The sequence below is a fragment of the Myotis nattereri genome, assembly GCF_964212035.1.
Source record: "Myotis nattereri genome assembly, chromosome: Y".
In the NCBI taxonomy this organism is placed as follows: domain Eukaryota; kingdom Metazoa; phylum Chordata; class Mammalia; order Chiroptera; family Vespertilionidae; genus Myotis; species Myotis nattereri.
The window spans coordinates 22,366,534-22,390,358 of record NC_138094.1 but is presented as its reverse complement, the minus strand read 5'-3'; the positions used below and the strand labels follow the sequence as shown (position 1 = coordinate 22,390,358).

The window sequence follows — 23,825 nt, the reverse complement described above, 5'->3', positions numbered from 1 at the left end:
ATAGATACAGAGGCAGAGCTGCCTCAAACAAACTGTCAAACTACAGCGGGAAAGCCGGGGAGGGCTGGGTGGCTGGAGAGGGGTGACAAGAGATCAACTGAAGGATTTGTATGCATGCATATAAGCATAACCAATGGACATAAGACACTGGGGGTAAGCGAGGCCAGGGGATTGTCAAGGGCGGGAAAAAAAGGAGACATATGTAATACTCTTTATAATACTTTAAGCAATAAAACAATAAAAAATACTAAAATAAAAAATAAAATAAAATAAAATATCAGAGAGGAATGGAGAGGGAGAGATAGAAACATCAACAATGAGAATCATTGATTGGCTGCCTCCTGTACGTCCCTCACTGGGGATCGAGCCAGCAACCTGGGTTATGTGTCCAGACCAGGAATCAAACTGTGACCTTCTGACTCATAGGTCAACACTCAATCACTGAGCCATGCTGGTTGGGCTGAAAACTTTTTGAAATATACAGTAGGTCCTCGGGTTATATCGCGACATAACGCGATTTTCCCCGTTAAGTCGGAACCCACCTATAGAATCACCTACATCACTCACATGGAGCACATACACAGCAGTAATGAAGTGAAAGAGTAAAAAAAAAAAAAAAAAATTAAAGCAAGATAACAATTCCTGACCTTTACTTGTGGCAGATAATAAAAAACAAAGCACATATGTACATATGTCGAAATGACGGAACTTTTTTTTATTAACACTGTAAATGGGAGATAGTGATGTAACCGCAAAACAACATACATCGAGTTCAACGTAACCCGAGGACTGCCTAAATATAATTTGAGTCCAAAACGTTGACTTTTAGATGTGAAATTTAGCAAGCACTCTAACTGTCCTGTGCGCATTCTCAATAGCCATAGTATTCTAGACTTATGTAATATATTAGAGGCCCAGTGCATGAAATTCGTGCACTCAGGGGGCCCCTCAGCCCGGCCAGAACCCTCTCACATTCTGGGAGCCCTCGGGGGATGTCCCACTGATCCCTTCGCGATGCTACAGAGGTGGGAGAGGCTCCCACCACCACCGCTGCGCTCGCCAGCCATGAGCCCTATGGGAGCGCACTGATCACCAGGATGCAGCTTCTGTATTGAGCATCTGTCCCTGGTGGTCAGTGCCCATCATAATGACTGGTCATTCTGCAGTTCAACCATTTGCATATTAGGATTTTATTATATAGAATTCATGTCTCAGATAGTACCAATCCATTTGTTTTTCATTGATAGCACTTTCATTCTTGTTCTGAAAATAATGAGATAGCTCCAATTTTACAAACCTTACCAATCAAGATCTGTTCACTCTTTGGCCCAAGCAAAGGAGATAACATTTTGTCAGAAGTGTAATATACATACGACTTGAGGCTCCATTTGAATTTTGGATTTCCTCTGCTGTTACCTTTTGTCTCCAACTCCTGTCCCAAGGTTTTCTAACAAACCACAGAAGCCCTCACATCCTCACATACAGACCACTGGTCCATAGCATCAGTACCTTATCCACCTTCTTCAGGTCTTGGTCCTTTTGGGTGATATGCATGTATTTCTTTAAAGCATATTCACCACAAACAGATTTGTCTTTCATTTCCTGAGCACTCACTTCTAATTCTTTCTCCATTTCCGTCTTGAAAGACTCTTCAATAATCTGCTGTAAATAGATGACCAGCAAAATAGGAGATACACATATACATTTTAAAAACACATAGTACTATAACTCTGTTTCTTTATGTGACATGTGCATGACAGAAAACTGTTTCATTCGTTGCTACTATCAAAGTGGCACAAATATATCATGTAATGAAGAATAGGAATTACTGTGCCTAAAGTGTCTGTGTTCCAGATCAAATGAGCCAGGAATTCAAGGAACATGATACAGAAGATTAATCTACGTAAGGTCCAGCAGGCATGAGAAGTAGCAGGGTAATCCATCTGCCTGGGACCAGAATCAGGACATAGAAAGTCAAAGACAGTGAGGAGGGAGGAGGGCAGGGCAGCCTGAGGAAGCCACCAGATTGGCAGCCACCTCCCCCAGTTTCTTCTGGTCCTAGCCAGCTGACCTTGAAACCCCTTACACAGGGAAGTTCTACAGCAAAGCAGAGTCCATCTCCTTTCCGAGTGTGTTTTCAGGAACATGAGAATGCATGCTCACAGACTTGCAAAGCTCCCTTTTCCTATGAGACTCCTATTATGCCCATGTACAGCCCTTTTCAGTGGGCTTAAGCACAGGAGAGGATTGGGATGCCTGCAGCAAGCTTTTTAAAAGTTACCTACTAGCATGGAGAACTGAGCTATGCTTATTATACCTTTTCTCGATCCAGTTTTTCTAGTTTTCTCCGTTCTCTTTCCAAAGCTTTCTCTTCATTCTGCCTTCTTTCTTCTCTCAGCTTCTGTTCTTTCAGCAGGTTCCATATTCTTTCTTCTTCACTCTCTTCTCTAACTTCTTTCTCATCTGCACCTAAAGAGACAGAAAATAAAGAGCAGAGGCCCAGGGAGACAGCTCAACTCTCAGTTGATTGTGTTGGCCTGCTGATCCATCTTCATGGTCTCGCAGCCTCCAGCCCCACACCTGGCACAGCATCTGCCTTTTACTTTACTTAGATGAAAACAAGTCACCCTTGCCATGAACAACTTCAACTGTCCTCCTGCCACAACACATTTCCTTATCTTCCTCACCCCTTCTTCTGTACTCTGCCCTTCGCAAGCCTTGCATTTCTGCCTCTATCCTCAGTTGTAACTCTCTATTTAGGATTCTAACTTAAACATTAGTCTGTATTTATACAGCAGTTGTATAACTCTTCCCCTAATTCCCACAAAAGCAATCGAGCCTCTCCCGCCCAGAACAGTACAAAATTAGTACAAAACCAGCACCCCGCCCCTGAACCCCCCCTAGTCATCTTACCAACATTTCCCACTTGCCCTGGGCCGATCCCTTCCTGGAGTTTTAGCTATTACCTCTGCCCTGATCATTCTCACATCTTTTTCTCTAGCACAGATCTCTCCCCGAGTCTCATCCGCATTTCTGGCCAGTTCCCTACCATCAACACTTGGAAATCCCACAGCATCAGCTTCAGACCTGAAGTTATCATTCCTGTCCCTTTTTATCATGCCTTTCTACACTACATTCACTCATCCACCAGGGCTTACAGGCTCTAACTCCCCCAGATACTGCAATAAGACTACCTCTCACCTTTTACCTGGACAGCTGAGCTGAAATAACCTAATCAATGTTCTCACCCTGACATCAGTCTCTCTGCCTTCAAGCAACCACCATCAGCAGCACCCTTCATTTCCTGAAAAGAAGACCTGGATTTCTGTTGCTGTCTCTGCTCTGGTGGTGTCCACACCTTCTTTCCGGACTGACCTGAAATAGTACACTACTTCTGCACTGGGAACACTGCACCTCCAGCAGCAGACTCATGCTACCTGGGTATATTTGTGCCTCCCTTGCTCTGTGCTTTGCTTTCAATCTCTCCCTAACCTAATACTCACTTCCTCCCACCTCTCCCACACAACCCCACCACTGAGCAAGCGCCCAGGACCCTGAAAAAAGAGATAAACGAACAGAAGAATATACCATGTTCATGGACTGGTAGAATTAATATCATTAAAATGTGCCTACTATCCAAAGCAATCCTTAGGTTCAATGCAATCACTATTAAAATGCCAAGTGCATATTTCACAGATCTAGAAATATGCAAAAAATTTATATTTGCATATAAATTTGAATGTTCTGAACATTCAAATGAGATACAGAACACTGAAAAAGACCCCAAAATAGCCACAACATTCGTTTTTGTTTTTGTGTTTGTTTTTTGTTTTTCGGTATAGCAAAGGCGGAGATTTGTTAAAGAACAAGTACAGACTCCAAAGTAGGGAGGGGGAAAGAGTACCACAGAACAGACTCCCACATAGGGAGGGGGGTAGGGTCCCCTAGCCTCAACATTCTTGAGAAACAGGAACAAATGAGACTACATTGAACTAAAAAAACTTCTGCAAAGCAAAAAAAAATCAGCATCAAAATGAAAAGGGAATCCACTGTATTGGAGCACATATTTGCCAATAATACATATGGTAAGGGGTTAATTTCCAAAACACATAAAGTACTCCGATAACCCACCAAAAGAAAAACAACCCCATTAAATGTGGACAGAAAATCTAAATAGATACTTCTCCAAAGACAACATACAAATGGCAAGAGACATGAAGATAGGCTCAATGTCACTAATTATTAGAGAGATGCAAATTAAAATGACAATGAGGTGCCACTGCAAACCAGCCAGAATAGCAACCATTAATAAGTCATACAATAAGTGCTGGTGAGGTTGTGGATAAGAAGGAACCTTAGCACACTTCTGGCTAAGGAATACAAGATACAGCCACTAAGAAAAACAGTATTCCTAAAGTGACACCTCTCCACCACCACATTTACACAGTATTTTGTACCTGCCTTCTCACAACCACATGAATCTGTTTGTTCTACATCTATTGTTCCAGGCTTTATTTGTCTATTCCCTGTAGCTCAAAGCAAAAGTCCTCACCTGTCACAGGTTTAACTCAATGTCAATCCCACAGATGGCTATGCTTGCCTTTCTCCTCTGGCTCTGGAAGAGCCTAAACTTTTGTAGGCTACACTTTCCCCCCAGCAATGCTAAGAGACAAATTCATAGGTTCACCAAAGGATTTTGAAGGTTTTTGCTAACAGGACAGAAACAACACAGTCATTTCGGACTCATACTCCTGGTCATGAAATTCAAATACCAGAGGAGGCAGTTGATCATTTTCACAGGCAGAAATGCAATCTTCTTCTTGCTTGCAGACCTAAATGCCATCACTTTATCACATGGAATAGCAATCTCAAAATAGAAATGCTGTTTGGTTGCTGACTTTAAACAATAAAGAAGAAAAAAGGACTATATCTTTGCTGTGCATTGCATAACAACATTTCGTTCAACAGACCACATATATGACAGTGGTCCCATCTTCTCTCTATATAAAAGTCCAAGCAACGGTTAAGACTGGCCGGTAGCTATGATGTGCACTGACCACCAGAGGGCAGATGCTCAAGGCAGAATCTGCTCCCTGGTGGTCAGTGTGCTCCCACAGCCAAGCTCCCATGACCAGACAACTTCCCATGGTTGCTCCCGCGACCCCACCCCTGCCAGTAGGCCCCGATCAGGAGTGGACAAGATGGCCCTGTTCACCAGCCAGGCCAAGGGACCCCCCAAAATCATGCACCAGGCCTCTGGTAAGATTATAATGGAGCTGAAAAATCACTACTGTCTAAGTGGTGTGGCTATCACCACATGGTAATGTAATACAATGCATTACTCCCGTGTCTATGGAGATGCTAATGTAAACCAACCCACTGTGCTGCCAGTCATATAAAAGTACAGCACATACAACTACGTCTAGTACCTAATACTTAATAAATATAATAAAGGACCATGTCACTGGTTTATGTATTTACTACACTACCCTTTTAATCACTGTTTTATAGTGGTTTTTTTTTTTTTTCTAATGATAAAGAAAAGTGTGCTGTGAAACAGCATCCCATGTTATATGGGCAGCAACTTCATATACCTCATGTTTATTACATCTCTCGATGGCGTCATTTTCTCCTGTGCTTGATTTAATCTTGTTTTGTACAGTAACATGCTGTATGTGCTTGCACCGGAGGGGCAATAGGCTACCTGGATGTACAGGAGGCTGTACCACCTAGATTTACAAAAGTGCACTCTGATGTTCACACAACAATGAATTCCCGAAGGACACATTTCTTAGAATATATACCTGCTATTAAATGGTGCATGACTGTACTTTGTAGCTACCTAATTAGTATTTCCACTGGACATCTCAAAGATATCAAGTTTTGGATTTTTTCACTTCCCTTTGTATCCAAACGAAGAGGGGAAATGATGATTATAAGAGAATTTTTCAATGATCAATGTAAACATTACTTAAGAATAATTTTAAAAGCCATTGTTATAATTTTCATTCTATCTCTGAGATAGAACACCTATGAACTCAGTTGGTTTCCTTTATTGTATTATTTTTATTTCCTACTCACCCAGGTCTCTGCGAAACAACCTATCACAGCCACTCTTGGGTGGCCACTGCCCCTACTCAGTATCTATCCCATCAGAGGTCTTGGTGATGGCTAGCTGACTGCTGACTTTCCCACTAGAAGCTCCATGAAGAAAGGGCTTGGGTTGTCCCACTGCAGTATGCCCAGCACCCAGCACACAGGAGGTGTTTGTTTTTCTTTTTTCACAATTAAATCAATGAGGTGATATTGGGTGATAGAGTTTTCATATATGAAGTGAAGGTTCTCAATGAAGTCTCGCTGAATGAGTGCTTTACAGGATGGTGTACCCTGGAATCAGTGAGAACAATCCTTTCAAAGTCTTGTTTCCTTTGGCAATTCCTCATCTCCCTGAGTATGCTGACTTGAACCAAGAAACTACTTACAAGAGGCGTTGAACATGATAGTCCCATCCAAACACTGGAAAAACAAGAGGTGGTTTTACTTAAGAAATCTCCTTTCAAGCTTGAGGCTTAAACTCTTTAGTTCAAGGAGAAAAAGATCTGGCTGGAGTATGAGACAAAGCTCTAATCTCCCCCTAGAGCTTTCCTCCCTGATTCCACACAGGGGAGGGAAGTGTGTAAATTAGAGACAGTAAGAAGAAAGAGAAAGTGGGCCAGACAAGTTTGATGACGAGTTTTCCTCCAATGTCATCAGCTCTTCTGAAAACTGAAATATAAAGGTTCTTCTGTCCTTATTTTTTTTTTAAAGACATGAAGGAAACAAAGAATTATTAACATACTACAATCACATTGAAGATGTATATGGGTATTAACCGCCATTTCAATTTTATACTATGATTTCCCAAAATGGAATAGTTTCTGAAGAACTGTCTTAAGCAAAAAGGTAACTGCTTTGTCAGACTATGGACAAATAAGAAAAATACAATCTTCCAAAACTCAATCAGGAAAAATCAGAAAACCTGAATAAGCCAGTAAGTACTGATGGAATTGAAGCAGTAATTAGATAACTTCCAGCAAACAGAAGTCCTGGTCCAGATGGCTTCATAGGGAAGTTTTATCAAACATTCAAAGAAAAACTAATACCTAATCTCCTCAACTATTCCAAATATCCAAGGGAAAGGAACACTTTCTATGAGGACAGCATTACCCTAATCCCAAATCCAGATAAAGCCACTACAAAGAAAGAGAATTATCTCCGATGAATACAGACCCTAAAATCTTCAACATAATTTTAGCAAATGAGATCCAGCAATACATTAAAAAGACCATACATCATGACCAAATGGCATTTATTCTAGGAATGCAAGGCTGGTACAATATCCACAAATCAATAAATGTGATATATCACATTAACAGACTGCAACACTCAAAAATCACATGATCATTTCAATCAATGCAGAAAAAGCATGACAAAATCCAACACCCTTTTTTGATAAAAACTTTCAGTAAAGTAGAAATAGATCATATCTCAACATATTAAAAAGCCATATATTACAAACCTACAGCCAATATCATACTCAATGGCTAAAAACTAAAACCATTTTCCCTAAGAATAGGAAGACAGGGATGCAACATAACAGGATATAAAATTAACACCCAGTAAACTATGGCATTTTTATATACCAATATTGAACGCTCAGAAAGAGAAATAAAAGAACAATCCCAATTAGCACTGCAACAACAACAAAAAATTGAGACTTATGAATAAACTTAACCAAAGCGGTAAAATACCTATACTCAGAAAACCATAGCACATTGAAAAAAGAGGTAGAAGAAGATATAAACTAGAGGAAGAATATACCATGTTCATAGATTGGCAGAAATAAATACCATCAAAATGTCCATACTACCCAAAGCAATCTTTAGGTTCAATGCATACCTATTAAAATACCAATGGCATATTTCACAGACTTAGAAAAATACTCTAAAAATTATACCAATAAAGACCTCAAAAGCTGCAGCAAGCTTGAGAAAGAGAAAAGTTGGAGGAATAACAATACTAGATATCAAGTTATACTAGAAAGCCACTGTAATCAAAATAGCCTGGTACTGGTACAAGTATCGCATACAGAGCAATGGAACAGAACTAAGAACCCAGAAATTGACCCACACCACTATACTAAACTAGTATTTGACAAAGGAGGCAAGAGCATACAATGGAGCAGAGGCAGTCTCTTCAAGAAATGGTTTTGGGATAATTAGACAGATATATGCAAAAACATGAAATAAGACCAACTTATACCATACACAAAATAAACTCAAAATGGATAAAAGACTTAAATTTAAGTTGGGAAACCATAAAAATCCTAGAAGAAATCACGGGCACCAAAATCTCAGCCATCTTACACAGCAACATGTTTATGGATACAATGCCTAGGGCAAAGGAAACTAAGAAGGAAATAGACAAATGGGGCTACATCAAAATAAAAAGCAGCTGCACAGCAAAAGAAACCATCAAGAAAATAACAAGAGCCCTGACTGGTTTGGCTCAGTGGATAGAGCGTTGACATGTGGACTGAAGGGTCCTAGGTTCGATTCTGGTCAAGGGCATGTACCTTGGTTACAGGCACATCCCCAGTGGGGGGTGTGCAGGAGGCAGCTGATTGGTGTTTCTCTCTCATCGATGTTTCTAACTCTCTATCCCTCTCCCTTCCTCTCTGTAAAAAATCAATAAAAGTATTTTTTTAAAAAGAAAATAACAAGAGAGTCTACTGCATGGGAGAACATATTTGCCAATGATACATCCAATAAGGAGTTAGTTTCCAAAATATATAGAGAACTCATACAATTTAACAAAAACAAGGTAAACAGTCCAATTAAAAAATGGGCAAAGGACATAAATAGACACTTCTCCAAAGAGGACATACAGAAAGCCAAGAGACATATGAAAAAATCCTCAAAGTAACTAATCATCTGGGAAATGCAAATCAAAACAACAATAAGGTACCAGCTCACACCTGTCAGAGTGGCTATCATCAAGAAATCAAATGACAGCTGTTGGCGAGGATGTGGAGAAAAGTACACTGCTGGTGGGAATGCAGACTGGTGTAGCTACTGTGGAAAACAGTATAGTTTCCTCAAAAAATTCAAAATGGAACTCCCATTTGACCCAGTGATCCCACTTCTAGAAATATATTCTAAGAAACCCAATGCACTCATTAGAAAGAATAAATGCACCCCTATGTTCATAGCAGCACAATTTACAGTAGCTGAGATTTGGAATGAGCCTTAAGTGCTCATCAGCAGATGAGTAGATAAAAAAAACTATAGTACACTTACACAATGGAATACTGTGTGGCAGTAAAAAAGAAAGAACTCTTACCATTTGCAACAGCATGGATGGACCTGGAGAACATTATGCTAAGTGAAGTAAGCCAGTCAAAGAAAGATAAGTATCACATGATCTCCCTCATGTGTAGAATCTAATGAACAAAATAAACTGATGAACAAAAATAGACCCAGAGACATAAAAGCATGGAACAGACTGTGAAACCTCAGAGGGAAGTCAGGGGAGGGGAGGTGGGTAGGAAGAGCTCAATCATTGAACTTGTATGCATATATGCATAATGAGTGAACACAAATAATGGGATGGTGAGGGCCTGTGTGTGTGGGGTGGGGGTGGGGGGGCGGGCGTGTGCCAGGAGCAGGCTGGAAGAGGTCAATGGGGGAAAGAAGGGGACTTCTGTAATAGTTTCAACAATAAAGATTTTTTTTTAAAAAAGCCACTGTTGGGGAAGATTAATGAGAAGCAACTCCTTTAATTTTCTCCTCTTTACATGTTCAAATTTATTTCAGAAATGTATTAACAATGGCAATACTCAACTCTAAGACTTTGAATAATTTATGCTTATAAAGGTCCTCCCTCAATAAATGAAATAACTCACTAGGAACAGGCTGGAATTTAGTAGCTATCATACTATCTGTAGTTACAACCAAGGAAAACTTACTTGGGTAATGAGAGGAGATAGGTCTTGCAGGAGGAGCACCCAAGGCAGTTCCCAAGAGAGGCATGTCACCAGCAGGATGGAGGCCATTCACTTTAAACTGTATCGGCATGTCTGCTGCATCTATAATAGGTACAAATGAGTGTCCCAGGAGTCCTTAACAACAGCAAAAGAAGGCAGGGCAGTATGGGGGTAACTTTGGCTGCGCTCAAGTCTCAGCCAAAGCAACCAAGCCAGATCTTTTCCTACAGAATTAATCCTAAGACTTTCAGCATACCACTTGACAATCTATTTGCTTCTCAAAGTGTTATTACACTTAAAAGAATTAGATTTGTTTCCAAAACTAGATTTATAACCCAACAGGAAAGTGACAGAATTCACCTGACTTGCTGATAATTATATTAACTCCATTTAGATAGTAAAGCCTTAACAAAATTGTTAAAAAGTTAGTTGCAAAGAATTTACCAATTTTACTAAGCTCTTTCATTTAACTGTTCAAAGTAGAGTACTTTCAGATTTGACAATGAAGCTCACAATGCAAAACTACAGATTATATGCAAATATAAAGATTTCCTAGGCTAGAGAGAACCTTAGAGCTGACTGACTTCTATATCCTAATTTTATACTTAAGCAGTATGCTCCCAGAGAACAATCTAAGGCAGAGCCAGAGCCAGGCCTCCAGTTTTCAGATAAGGAAGCTAATATACTTCCACCTCCATTCATTCACTAAGAATGAGGTTTCTACATCTGATGCAGTCATCAGAATCTGTATAACTTAAATAACTTAGCATCTTCATATTCCATAAAAAGAAAAAAAAATTAAGAATCAGGTATTTTAATCTGAGGCAATCCCAAACTTGGTAAATTAAGTTAAGGGTTCACTTGTGAGCTTAGCTCCAACTTTGAAATTATTGGTTATCTTGAAAATTAAAAAAAAGTAACACTCAAATAGACCCATCAAAATCTGTGATATAAAAAAGGTAATACATCTGTATCCATGTTTTTATCACAAAATACAAATGTTGTAATTTTTAAGGCCTTTGATTTAACAATGGATATATTTCACCAAGACTTAGCTTTCTACATTTTCAACTGTTAAAAACTGGTACTTACATTTAAACTTATGTTCAAAAGATGATCCAAATTCCTCATTATCCTCAAAAGATAGTTCATCCACATTTGAAAATTTATGTCTGTCTTGAACTTCAGTTTGTCTTTGATAAAGACTGGGTTCAAAGAATAAAATTCATGAGTGTGAAGTTGTAATAAGGTAAAACCAAGAGCACAGGGCTATGAAAAGCCTTTGTGACTCTGGAAAAGGCTCTAGAGCGGTGGTTCTCAACCTTCCTAATGCCGCGACCCTTTAATCCAGTTCCTCATGTTGTGGTGACCCCCAACCATAAAATTATTTTCGTTGCTACTTCATAACTGTAATTTTGCTACTGTTGAGAATCGTCATGTAAATATCTGATATGCAGGATGTATTTTCATTGTTACAAATTGAACATAATTAAAGCATAGTGATTAATCACAAAAACAATATGTAATTATATATATGTTTTCCGATGGTCTTAGGCGACCCCTGTGAAAGGGTCATTTGACCCCCAAGGGGTCTCGACCCACAGGTTGAGAACCGCTGCTCTAGAGAATGAACTGTGCTCTGTGAAAATGAAAGCTGTCCTGCACTGGGCACGCTCCATGCAACTGGCATCATTCCAAGTAATCAAGACATTAGCTTGGGCACTCTGCAGAACCACCTTACACTGTGAGGCAGGTATTAATTATATTGCTGACAAGAAATAATGTGGCACTCTCAATGCTTTTATATTTTCAAGAACCACAAAACGTTTTTGAAAAGAACAAATTCTGCACAGCATCAGTATGAGTCAGCTGAAGATGCAAAACTACAAGCCCCATGTGCATCCAAGTGCCCTAACTCCCACATGGGTGTGCTGTTTCTCCTCTTGGCTTTATCATGAGAAAGCAATATAAATAAATGCACATTACACGCATTAGGACCATGATGGACACATGTGGCAGTTTTCAACTCTGTACACTGGGAGTGAATCAAAATATGCAGACAGATGTCCAGCCTGGAGCCCAGAACTAAGGAGTCAGAGTGCCGTCCATATGGATCAAGCACAGACAGGAGTCTCCTATGCGCCTCAATCCCAGCCTGGGTGACCCGCCACCCAACTTCTACATACGCCATTCTACTTCAGCAATCAGACCCTACAACCCACTACCAATTCAGTATTTATCTCAATAGACAAATTAGACTTTTGTTTGGACTAAATGCCCAAATATTTTTTAACTGACTTATTTTTTTTGAAGGACTTTAAAATTAAAATGTGTGAAACTACTTCAAGTTTAAAAATAAACTGAATTTGCTTTTGTAGATTTTGTATGTTGCTTTTTTATTTCTATAAACCAAGTCTATTCATAGAACTATGAAAATGCTTACTGCTACCATAGTGCACTGTGTACACATCAGGTTTAGCAAACAAGGAAAAATTAATTATTTGCTAAAAGGAATTTTCCCCAAATAATTCAGATGATTCTTGAAGATTACACATCATCTTACAATCTGATTCTACACTCCACATGGTCTTGAGCGTCACTTTAAAACAACGCAAAGTCAGGGCCATTCAGCTAACCAGACTTGGCTGGGCCAATCAGAATGTGGAACTTACTTGGCTTTCTGCTCCAGAAGGCTTGAGAGTGAATGGATGGAAAGGCTGTGCCTAGATTCAGTTGCTGAAGGCGGAAGCATTCTTTCAGGACAAGGACTGGGAAAAGCAAAGGACTGGGATTGGTCCAGACCTAAAGGGCAAAAGGTATCAGGACAAGAGTATTACAAATTACACAGTGAAAACAGCAACATGGTTCCTAAGGAGTTTAATTTGAAAAGAAATTCTACTATCCTTGCAAATAGTTGAGTATGATGTATAACTGACCCACATTATTAAGGATTCAGCATTAATAATAAAACTAATCAGCAGTAAGGGAAAAGCCATTGATTACCATTCTCTGAACACGTCTGCATGTCAAGCAAAATGCTGAACTTGCTCTAACCCGTTGCCTCCCACAATGTTATGTCACAGGGGAGAAGTCTCTGGTAAGCAGGCAACCATAGGTGCAGTGAGGATGAAGCTACTCAGGCTAAAGATTTCCCAGGTACAGCAAGCATAGACTTCTCCTCCTTCTTGCTCTCTACAGCTCACTCACTCGTACTCAGATAAAAGGACCATGAAAGTCCTGAAACCCTTTCTGCAGAAGCTTACCTAAATGAGTGGAGGCAGACTCTTAGATGCTAGTGGGCTTCTAGCAACAGAATACCAAAGAAAGCTTTTTCTAAGCAATCAATCTCTTGCTCTAGCTCTTTCATTCTTGCCTTGGTATGATTACAAACTAAAGATCAGAATTGTGGGAGCAAACAACTGTGCTTGTATTTGGATGATTTATGATCCTTGGTGTAACTGTCTCTCCCATCAGCTTTTCCTGTTTGAGATGGTTTTTTTCAAGAAATCCCTGCTTGTTTCACCAGTAGGAGACACCATAAATCTGCTGGCAGAATGATGAAACAGAGATGGCTTTGGCTTGCAGTACACTTCATTTTCTAGGGCTGGGGGCTAAATGAAAATAATGTGACCAATGAGCAGGAAAAAAAATTCAAATATGCTTGATATTTTTTTTAAATGAAGAGAGAGGTATTAATAAGAACAAATATGCACACTAAACAATTTCTGAAGCCAATTCTTATTTATTAGCATTTTTTTGAGAGCTTTATGTACCAGTTATAACTTCATAGACCTTGTTTTTAGGCCTTTTTTTTTTAGTCCTCATTTAAAGATGTATTTTCCATTGAAGAGTGAAAGGGAAGAGTAGAGGAATAGGGAGAGAGAAGAGAAACACTGATGTGAGAGACACCTCAACTTGGCCTCCCACATGCACCCCCAACCAAAGATGGTGAGAAAACCCACAACTGAGGTATATGTGGTTGACAGGAATGGAACCCACCATCTTTTGGTCTGCAAGCCATTGCTCTAACCACTGAATAAAATTAGCCAGAGCTAGGCCTTCCTTCTTAATGCATGATATTATTTCACAACCCACGATCCACAATCATATTCATAAATTTGGTAACAAAGCCTAAGCAGACCTGAATTCACTGTTGATAAACTTTACCTGAACTGATGCAAATCCATTCATTACCTTTATTTATTCTACCCAGCATGGATAGTCAAATATTTGACTGCAAACATGGTTCACTAAAGGATGCTGCCCCAGAACTCCCAGGGCTGTGGCAAAACCACTATAGGGCCCAATCTATCTATGCTAATACAAGTTTATGTGGTTGTTAAGCCCTCACGCCGCAATGCCCTCATGCCCATCACATCCATCATCAGGAGGCTGCGTGCACAGGTGGGCGCAGACTTGATGCTGTGTGCACGGAGGTGGGGCCTGGCAGCTAGCTTCACATGGCGTGGCCTGGGGTGCCGCAGTCTTTTTGCATCAAGGGTTCAGGAATTTGGAGAAGGGGCTGACACATAAATGGATACACTGGACAAGAAGTATAAATTTGGAAGGCATGGGGGAAAGCCAGGCGGAAACCAGCTCTCTAGTGGAGTGGCTTGCCGAATTTCTGGACCCATGGCTTTTTAATTACACATTTTTCCCTTTAGCAAAATAAACACGCATATCAAAGGTCAGGTTTGATAAACAGGAAAAAATTATCAGGTTAGGGGAACTGCTTTTGGCCTTTCCTCTAGCAGCAGGTAATAATTTGCAGATTTTCAGCCCTGCTGAATATCGAAGCCCATCAGCCTTCTGGTGAACTTCTCGCATTTATTATGACCTGCTGGTCTTAGCTTCTAGCACTGGGGGTCCCGAGGCTTTACATGCCTGCAGGCAGGGACCCTACTCCAGCCTACCTCTTTGGGGCAATTCATCCAGGAGCCTACATCTTTGGGGCGATCTATCGTGGGGCTCCAGAACTGAGAGGGCACAGGCCAGGCTGGGGGGCCCCTTCCGCCTGACTGCAGGAATTTTGTGCACCAGGCCTCTAGTCGATAATAAAAACATAATGTGCTAATTAGACCGGACAGCCGAATGACCTTCCAGACATCCTTCTGGACAACCTTCCAAAGCCACAGCTGCGAGGTCCGAGGCGAGCCACCGAAGGTGAGTGCACAAATTTCATGCATCAGGCCTCTAGTTTTCAGATAAGGGTATGAGGACCTGCAGCCACAACAAGACTAACAACTCTGCTCCTCCCACATTACACCTGGGGAGCTAAGGCTAGGATATACAGGTAGGGAGGTGTACAGATGCTGGGACTCCCTAAGCAAAACCTGAACATGCATAGCCAGTCTTGTGGCCGCTACTCTCCAGCAATGCCTCCAGGGCAATGCATGTGTTTGAAAAGGTTCCATCCTCAAACTATTCATCTTTCGAGATCACTGTGATTTCAGCTGTGGGCAGTTTAGCAAATAGGCGTGAGAGAAAATAAGGAACAGGGAAGGAGTCAAGAGATAAAAATGAAACTAGTGTGGAAGATGGGAAAAGGAACTGAGGAGGAGTGAGTACAAATAGGAACTGAGGAAGGCTCCAGGCCAGGAAATGTGGAAACCAGTTCAACTGCTAACACACAGAAACTTTCTTTTTGAGCTTTGTATCTCAGCTTCAGTACACCTGTTATGAAGAAGAGGCAGGCAGTATGCATCCTCAGGGCAAACATGCAGTAACATGATAGCAGTAATCCTTCTGAGTATCTGATGTGTTGCAGGCACTCAACTGAGAGCCATCTCATTTTGCCTTCTTCACCATGGCAAAGTAGATATTCATATCCCCATTGCAAATGAGGAAACTGAGGTCCAACTGTAGCTGGAGAAATCACTGGGTCAAATTTTTCCGACTTTAGTGGTAGTGGGTGGCTCTTGCAGTATCTTTAGAAAAAGACTTTTCTAAGACTCCCATGGGAGAATGAATGTATTTTATTGGTGTGTAATTATATTTTCTGGTCTGCAGGGTTCACTGTCCCTTAGCCTAGTCCTGAAAAGAGTGCAGACGGGGCTCCAGCAGAATCAAAGAGTAGGGCCAGTATCCAGAGTGTCCATTCCATGGTGGAGCAGGGCATGATTTAGTGTCAGGCTACATTTAGTACATCAGTACACTGTGTGAAGTCTACATGGCTGTGGGTCACAGGGTGAGTAGAGGGAGGTAAGAACACCATAAGCTGGGAATCTGAGGTGAGCAGCGAGAGAGAGGGGCTTCTTTGTTCAGGAGCTTAAAAATTAAATATTCCTGTACTTGCAGTGGCATGCCTATTTCTGGCTACTGACTTATTCCCTGGTGTGACAGACTAACAGATAAGCAACATCACACGTCATGCAGACCTCACTGGGCATGGGTCCATTGTCTAGTGCCTTCCCACAGTGATCTTTAGGTAATAAACTTGGAGACTATTAACTGCAATTCCCTGGCAAAGCTGTATAAATGGCATGTCTCTATTACCTAATCTTCCTTTTACTCCTTCCCTGTTAATAACCAGGTTATTATAATGGTTATCACAAAGAAGTTAAATGTGTCCAACCAAGGTTAATCAGTAACTTCAAAATTGAGGTGCAAAAACATAAACACTGTATATAATCAATGTGATATATACTAACCTCTATCTAAAGCAACTGAATGACAGGTCCACCAGTCACTCTGACATGTACTGATACCAGGGGGCAGACACTCAACGCAGGAGCTGCCCCCTGGTGGTGAGTGCGCTCCCACAGGGGGAGTGCCGCTCTGCTGACTGACCTGTTCCTGGAGGCCCACCAGCCAGCAGCAGTAGCCACTCACTCCCTCAGTAGTCCTGCAGGTCCAATCTCTAGAGAACAGGCCAGGCACCAACAGACCAGTACCACCAGCACAGGGCCACTAGCCTCCTGAAAGTTGGCCTCAGGCACCGCAGCTGCTTCCCCTCCCTAGACACTCTGCAAGGAAGAAATCTTGACAATCCCTGCGAACGTCAGGGACAGATCTGGATCCTGGGCAGGCAAGGGCATCCCACCACCTGCCCAAAGGGCAGATTGCGTTCTCCCCCCACCGCCCCTCCATCCCATACCCTTTGGGACAGGCGCCAGATGCAGGCAAGCGCCACTGCAGCAGAGGAGCTTCTCCTGATCAGGACTGACTGGGCATGAGCCTGCGGCAGGTGCAGCAGGATCAGGATGAGCGAGAGTGGTAGGCAGTAGCAGCAGGTGGCGCTGGACTGCCAGTTTCAGCACAATCCCCACAGGCCACACTGAGGGACCCCACCCATGCACAAATTTATGCACCAGGCCTCTAGAGTGACATAAGTCACCCTGCTTCTCACATATTTTACTCATCTCTCAAGGAACACGTAAAAACCCTGAAGGGTCAGATTGATCTTATTATCAAGGTAACAAATATAAAAGAAAAACCAAGGTCCATGAATTTGGGAACCTCTGTGCCATTACACATTTCTTATTTGGGGTACAAGGCTCTTCCAAGCCAAAGGAACCTATAAAAGCAAGTCACGTTAGCTGATGACTGACTGGTTGGTATTCCAGAAATGGACAGAGTTTTTACTTCTAAGATGACATATTTCTATGGCTTTTCCCCTACTATGAGAATTACTGAAACTTAAGTAATGATCATTACATTTCCATATATACTGGAAGTTTTACACATACACATTTGTAAGTTAAAAATCTCTCTAACCTGTCTCAATCTGCTTCAGTTGCAATTTTAAATCAGCCACCTGCATAGTTAACCTCCTTACAAAAGCATCATAATTTAATATCTGGGCCTTCAGCTTTGCAGAATGCTCAATCTGAAAAGATTTAAAGAAGGGAAGAAATCAATGTAAAAGAAATCCCAGTTCACTTCAAAAGGAACAAGTCTTTTATAGGGCTTATTCTCTTTTCCATTTTGCCCATTCTGAGCAGCTTCATGCATGTAGTCCACAGGTCCCTAGAAAACAATAGAGCACACAAACAAGTTTGCCACCTCCATTTGCACTCATCTCTAACAACAGTTCTATAAGGTATGAGGCAGACACCAGAGTGTCAACAATTCTAAGTCACAGGGCAAGAATCAAGAGACATTACTAGAGGGCACAATCGAGACTGGGACAATTTTTGTTTATGAGTGCGCTTTCCTTGGGATTTTATTACTGTTATAAATATAGTTATATCATCACCCAAGAATTTCTCAGGTGAGAAGGTTACCTTAGAATAGTGGGGGGATAATTTTTGATGTTAAAACCAATCTGATTTACACTGGTGTGACACACACAAGGCTTACATGTGTACACAGTGGATCAGACTAACACCTGACCAAATAAAGATCAGTACTCACTTCACTTTGCAGCTGTCTCTGCAGAGCCTCCTTGTGAGTTTCAAACTTCTTATGCCCTAACACGAAAGCAGCTCTTGCTTCCTTCAACTGTTTCTGCAAATTTACCAGTTCAGGAGGTGGTTGAGCTATAACTAAGAAGGTAAAAAAGCCTGGTGATTATCAACAGTAAGTTTTCCCATCTCACTTAGCAAAAGCAGCTAAAGATATTTTAAATTGTTCTTTCTTTTCTTTGTACACATGTAGTTAATACCATATTAATTCTATGGAATGGACTAAGAGCACAAATTTCAGAAGAGTTTAATGCATGCAGAGGCAAACTTCACTACTCTTTTCTAATGCAAATGAAAGAAATTCTTTCAAATCCTTTAACTAACCTGAAAGCCCACCTCTTTCCTCTATCACACACAGGAGGCATAAAAGGAGTTCTCCATCAAAACCTGTTAAGTACCCCTAGGTCTAATCTGATCTGTGCACCAGTCAGCAACACTCAGGGTTCAAGCAGACATCAGATGGAGTTCCACCATTTCAGTCACTGAAGAACCACTAAAGGGTGATTCATGTAGGTTAGCCACTAAGGGTGGTATAGTTCTCTGGGCTAGTAATGGGGCCATGCTGTTAACTCCGTGGGCCCAAAGTAGGAGTGGGGAAACTTTCTTCTGCCAAGGGCCATTGGGATATTTATTTTTAGTTAGTTATTTATTTTTAAATATATTTTATTGATTTTTTACAGAGGGGAAGGGAGAGAGATAGAGAGCCAGAAACATCGATGAGAGAGAAACATCGATCAGCTGCCTCCTGCACATCCCCCATTGGGGATGTGCCCGCAACCCAGGCACATGCCCTTGACCAGAATCGAACCTGGGACCCTTCAGTCTGCAGGCCGACGCTCCATCCACTGAGCCAAACCGGTTTTGACATGGATATTTATAACATCATTTGCAGGTCATACAAAATTATCAACTTAATTAGCCTCCTATATTTGGTCAAACATTTAATTAACTCACCCCTAATGCCTTGGCAGGGCCAGATCAAAAGATTTTATGGGTCTTCTATAGCCTGTGGGCAGGACAGTCTCCACACTTGGCCTAAACCATCAGGGAGGGAAGAATTCCCAGAATTGGGAGAGAAAGATCTGGCACAGGCACAGAGCAATGGTGAGAGGTCATCCTGTAAGCACTGGATCTTGCCTTGCTGAGAGGCACAGGGCCAGCCCACAGCCAATATATACAGTGGGGGTGAGGATGCAATGGTGGAGAGGGAATAATAACCTCAACCTCACTCTCATTCCTCCTTCTCAATGGCCAAATCTGAGCAGCAGAAAGTGAGGGGAGATTTGTACAACCAAGAAGGCAGATTTGTAGTTTAAAGATAGTTCTTAGTGACACTAATAATATACTATAGTAATAGCAAGCAAAAAAAAGGAAGTAACTTCAAATTGAGAATCTAAATTTTATAAAAATTTTCCTGATTGAGGCCTTCCTTACAGATACAAAGCATAGTTTCATAATATTAAGCTAATATGAATTACAAAGACATGCAAATCAGGAAAAAGACATACGGTTAAAAAGATGCAAGTTTTCATTTCTGCTCTCTTCCAGTTGTTGTTTAAGTAATTTATTTTGAGCCTGAAGCTCTAATTTCTCTTCTTTTAGAAGCGAATAGCCACTCATCTCTTTCATCTCTTCATTCAGCAGGTGGTTTTGCTTGGTTATTGCCAAGAACTGGGCCTTGAGAGATTCGAGTTCAAGCTGGAATTGAAAAAAAAACTTGCATTTGAACAGTTACTGCAGTACTTCTTATGCAAAAACTGGCAGGCTGCTATAAACTGGGTGTCATAGTAAGTAAGGTCACTGGACAGAGGACTCATTCTCTGCAGTAAGAAGAACCTGATTCCAACATGGAAGCTCATCTTTGCCCTAGAAGGGGCGGGGGAAGTTCATCCAACCTTATACTTATGCAGAAGAACCCTGGCCTACAAAGCAAGTGCTTCAGATTAAGTTTGTTGCCCATTTTCCAGATACAACTAAGGTCCCAATAGCAATCACAGACTGCAGCAATGTTTATAAAAATGAAAAGCTGAGCTATCACAAACATGCTGTGGTGCTTTCCTTTTTTTATACATTTCATGTTTACATACAAAAGTCTACAATGTTCTCAAATAAATAGATCATTACAGCTGCAAAAATACATTTTATGTGCAGGATATATCCAGGTACATCAAGTTCCAGCTCTGTCCTTCAGAGAGCACACGTGATGAACAGCAAGAAAATAAATGGCATGTGAAAAACACATCTCATTCTGTTTTATCCTGTAAGATCCCAATGTAATGACAGGAATGTTCACCTTCTGCTGATGGGAAGGAAGGAGAGGCTAAGGCAGAAACTAAAAGCACTAGCCACCTGCTATGGGCTAGGCACATAGGTCAGCTCACCACGGAACCTCAACCACCCCAATGTTTAAGGAACTTGTTCGAGGCAACAAGCAGGAAGGACTAAAAGGAAGAACTACTAAATTAACTTAAGTTGGGCCTTCTTAGTCATAAAATAAACAGTCTAAACACATCAAGCTAAATAATGTATGGCTGAAGCTAAAATTTCATCTACTGCCAAAATAATGTATGACTGAAACTAAAATTTCATCTACTGCCTTGAAGTTTTACCGACTTCAAAAAACAGTAGGCTTAGCAATTACCTCAAGTTCTTTCACACGAGTTGCAGAATGATTGCATTCTTCTTCCTGTTTTGAATTGGTAGCCATGGACTGCTCTTGCAAAAGAATAGGTTTTACTGAAAGAGAAAGCCAACCAATTAAAGATGTTTTTCTAGTGAATAAAAACTCATTTAAGAATTTATGTACAATGTCAGACCTAATGACGATTATTTCATCATCTAAAATAGCAGGTGTCAGAGTCAAAAATCAGTAGGGAAAGTAAGAAATAAGTCCTATTACCCAACAGGTGATGGGAAGTATTAATGGTCACATATATTGTGAACTTTCTTCCACTACACATACCAACCAGTTGCACCTGCTGCTCAGAGCCCTCATACCCAAAGATCTGAATTTCCTTAAATACAAAGATTTGTCTTATGATTTTAGTGTCTATTTCATCATTTTCACTTCATTCAATATGAGTCTATGCAGATATATCATTAAAAAAAAATTAGCTGACTACATGATGGTACTAATTCCTAAGAAGTATTAGTCTAGTTTTCACAAGATAGTCACAGAGGAGCAGCCACACACTGGGTGACCTTATGGGTCTTTATCAAGTACCCAGCTCTGGTTCCTTTGAAATTTCTACTTAAGTTCACTTCTTTTCATAGACAAGTTTCTACAAATATACTGAGACATAAAATATCAAGAGATTGAAAAATTATTCAACTTTCCTACTCCTGGGTTAGTTATAAAACAGTTTAGGGAGTTATATGTCAGGTAAAAATATCATGAGGCATAAACATATGTTACAAGTAAAAGAAATAAGGAAACAGGTCACAGGGAATGGAGAAGTTAAAATTTTCCATAAGTAAAAAATGAAGTCTCTCATGCTTAAAACCACAATGAGATATCACCTCCCACCTGTTAGAACAGCTATCATCAATAAATGGATAAATAACAAGTGCTGGCCAAGATGTGGAAAAAAGAGAATCCTCATACACTGTTGGTGGGAATGCAGATTGGTGCAGCCACTATGGAAACACAGTGTGAAGTCACTCTCCCCACCCCCACACCCCCCCAAAAAATAATAATAAGAGCGGCCATATGTTCTAATAATTCTCCTTCTCAGTATATGTAAAAAACAACAACATGCCAATTTGAAAAGACATACATGTGCACCCACATGTTCACTGCAGCATTACTAGTAACAGACAAGATTTGGAAGCAACCTAGACTACCATCAATAAATGAATGTGTGGATACAGAAGATGTGATATATTACTCAGCCACTGAAATGAATAAAATCTTGCCACCTGTGACAACATGGATGAATCTAAAGGATATTATGATGAAATAAGTTACAGAGAAAAACAAATACCCTATGATTTAACTTACATGTGGAATCTTAAGAAATAAAAATAAACAAAACAAAACAGACAGGCCCATAAATATAGATAACAAGCAAGTGGTGGTCAAAGGGGAGGGAGGAAAGTAGATGGGGGAAGAAAAACCTCCTGAATACCCTACCTCTCTCAGGTTAAGGTCATTTTTGATACGTAAAATTAAAAGAACAAAATAATGATTAATTTTGTAGTAAAAGTAAAATGTAAGCTACACACACACATATAAATTTAGAACAGGCCCAATTTAGGAAGCTAATAACCTATACCAGAAATTTACAAATGCAGCTTTCTTCTCCACAAGAATCACCTTTATTCTTCCTGTCCTCTTCACCCAGTCTGTTAGATCTATCGATGTAGTCATCCTTTAGCTCAAGTTGATACCTGAGAATAAGAATGACCAAAATGATTTTCTTGTCACTTTCCTGAACAGATTCCTATCAATGTATGGGTTTCTGTGGCACCCGGGCACCTAAGGGCATGAACATGGCCATGCATAACTTCAAGGACTATCAGTACCAAAGCCCAGAGATGCAAATTCTGAATATAAAACCTGCTACAATCCTTTAATTTGGTCCCCAAAACTCGTTATTGTGAGGTTATTGAGAACAATTATTCCATGGTGGTCTGGATTGGCACACAAAAGTAAATTAAGTTCAATTTACACTGGTACAACTGACTCTAAATCCCAAGAACAAGAAGTCAGTCACATCCACCTGCCTTGCCTTGCACCCCATCCCCACCCCAAAGAACTTTTGCCCTCAAGGGCTGGGCATAGGGTTCGGGGCCAACTTCGACCACCCTCATATCTGGGTTAGCAATACCAAAAGCACACTTTCAAGTTTTACTTATCTCCACCAACTGCCACTAGCAGACGTTTCAGTTGAGAGAGATGGTGAGTATCCTGTGAATTCCCACCCTTGCTCAAGTCATAGAGGATACCCAAACCAGACAACATCAAACAGTACATGATCTGCGAAGCAGTGGGAAAATTAACATACACATTTACTCATTCATTTAGTCCTAAGGGTTTAACAACTACAGACATGTCAGCATTTGCTATTATACTCGAGAAGCTGACATACTATATGTATGTCATCATTTCAAAATCTATACATGGAAAGGTACTATATTTTAATTAGAATTCTTTTAAAGAATAAGCTCAGTACTATGTAATGTAAGTACTATGTAATGTAATCTCATGACAAATTACGGGCAAGGCAGTAAAAAGAGACCACTTATTAAGACATACCAAAAGTTAGTTGAGTCATCTCTTCACCACAAATTCATTTACTCAATGAATATTATATGAACACCTGTGTGCTAGACACTACTGAGCACTGTAGAGAAAAGTTACCATATGGGCTTGATGTCTGCACTGAGTAGTTAAT

General features: G+C 40.6%; 1 protein-coding gene across 1 annotated transcript in view; it reads right to left on the bottom strand.

The window, feature by feature from the left end:
* The window catches only part of LOC308512379 (centriole and centriolar satellite protein OFD1-like), a gene marked incomplete at both ends in the record, with an annotated part of 92,725 nt that overhangs the window by 39,393 nt on the left and 29,507 nt on the right, over nt 1-23,825 (bottom strand). Inside the window, 10 exon segments of the mRNA XM_081082147.1 lie at nt 1,510-1,662; nt 2,318-2,469; nt 10,007-10,120; nt 11,117-11,229; nt 12,697-12,812; nt 17,757-17,852; nt 18,380-18,510; nt 19,938-20,127; nt 21,071-21,165; nt 22,745-22,818. Coding sequence (XP_080938273.1) covers nt 1,510-1,662; nt 2,318-2,469; nt 10,007-10,120; nt 11,117-11,229; nt 12,697-12,812; nt 17,757-17,852; nt 18,380-18,510; nt 19,938-20,127; nt 21,071-21,165; nt 22,745-22,818 — 1,234 coding nt within the window.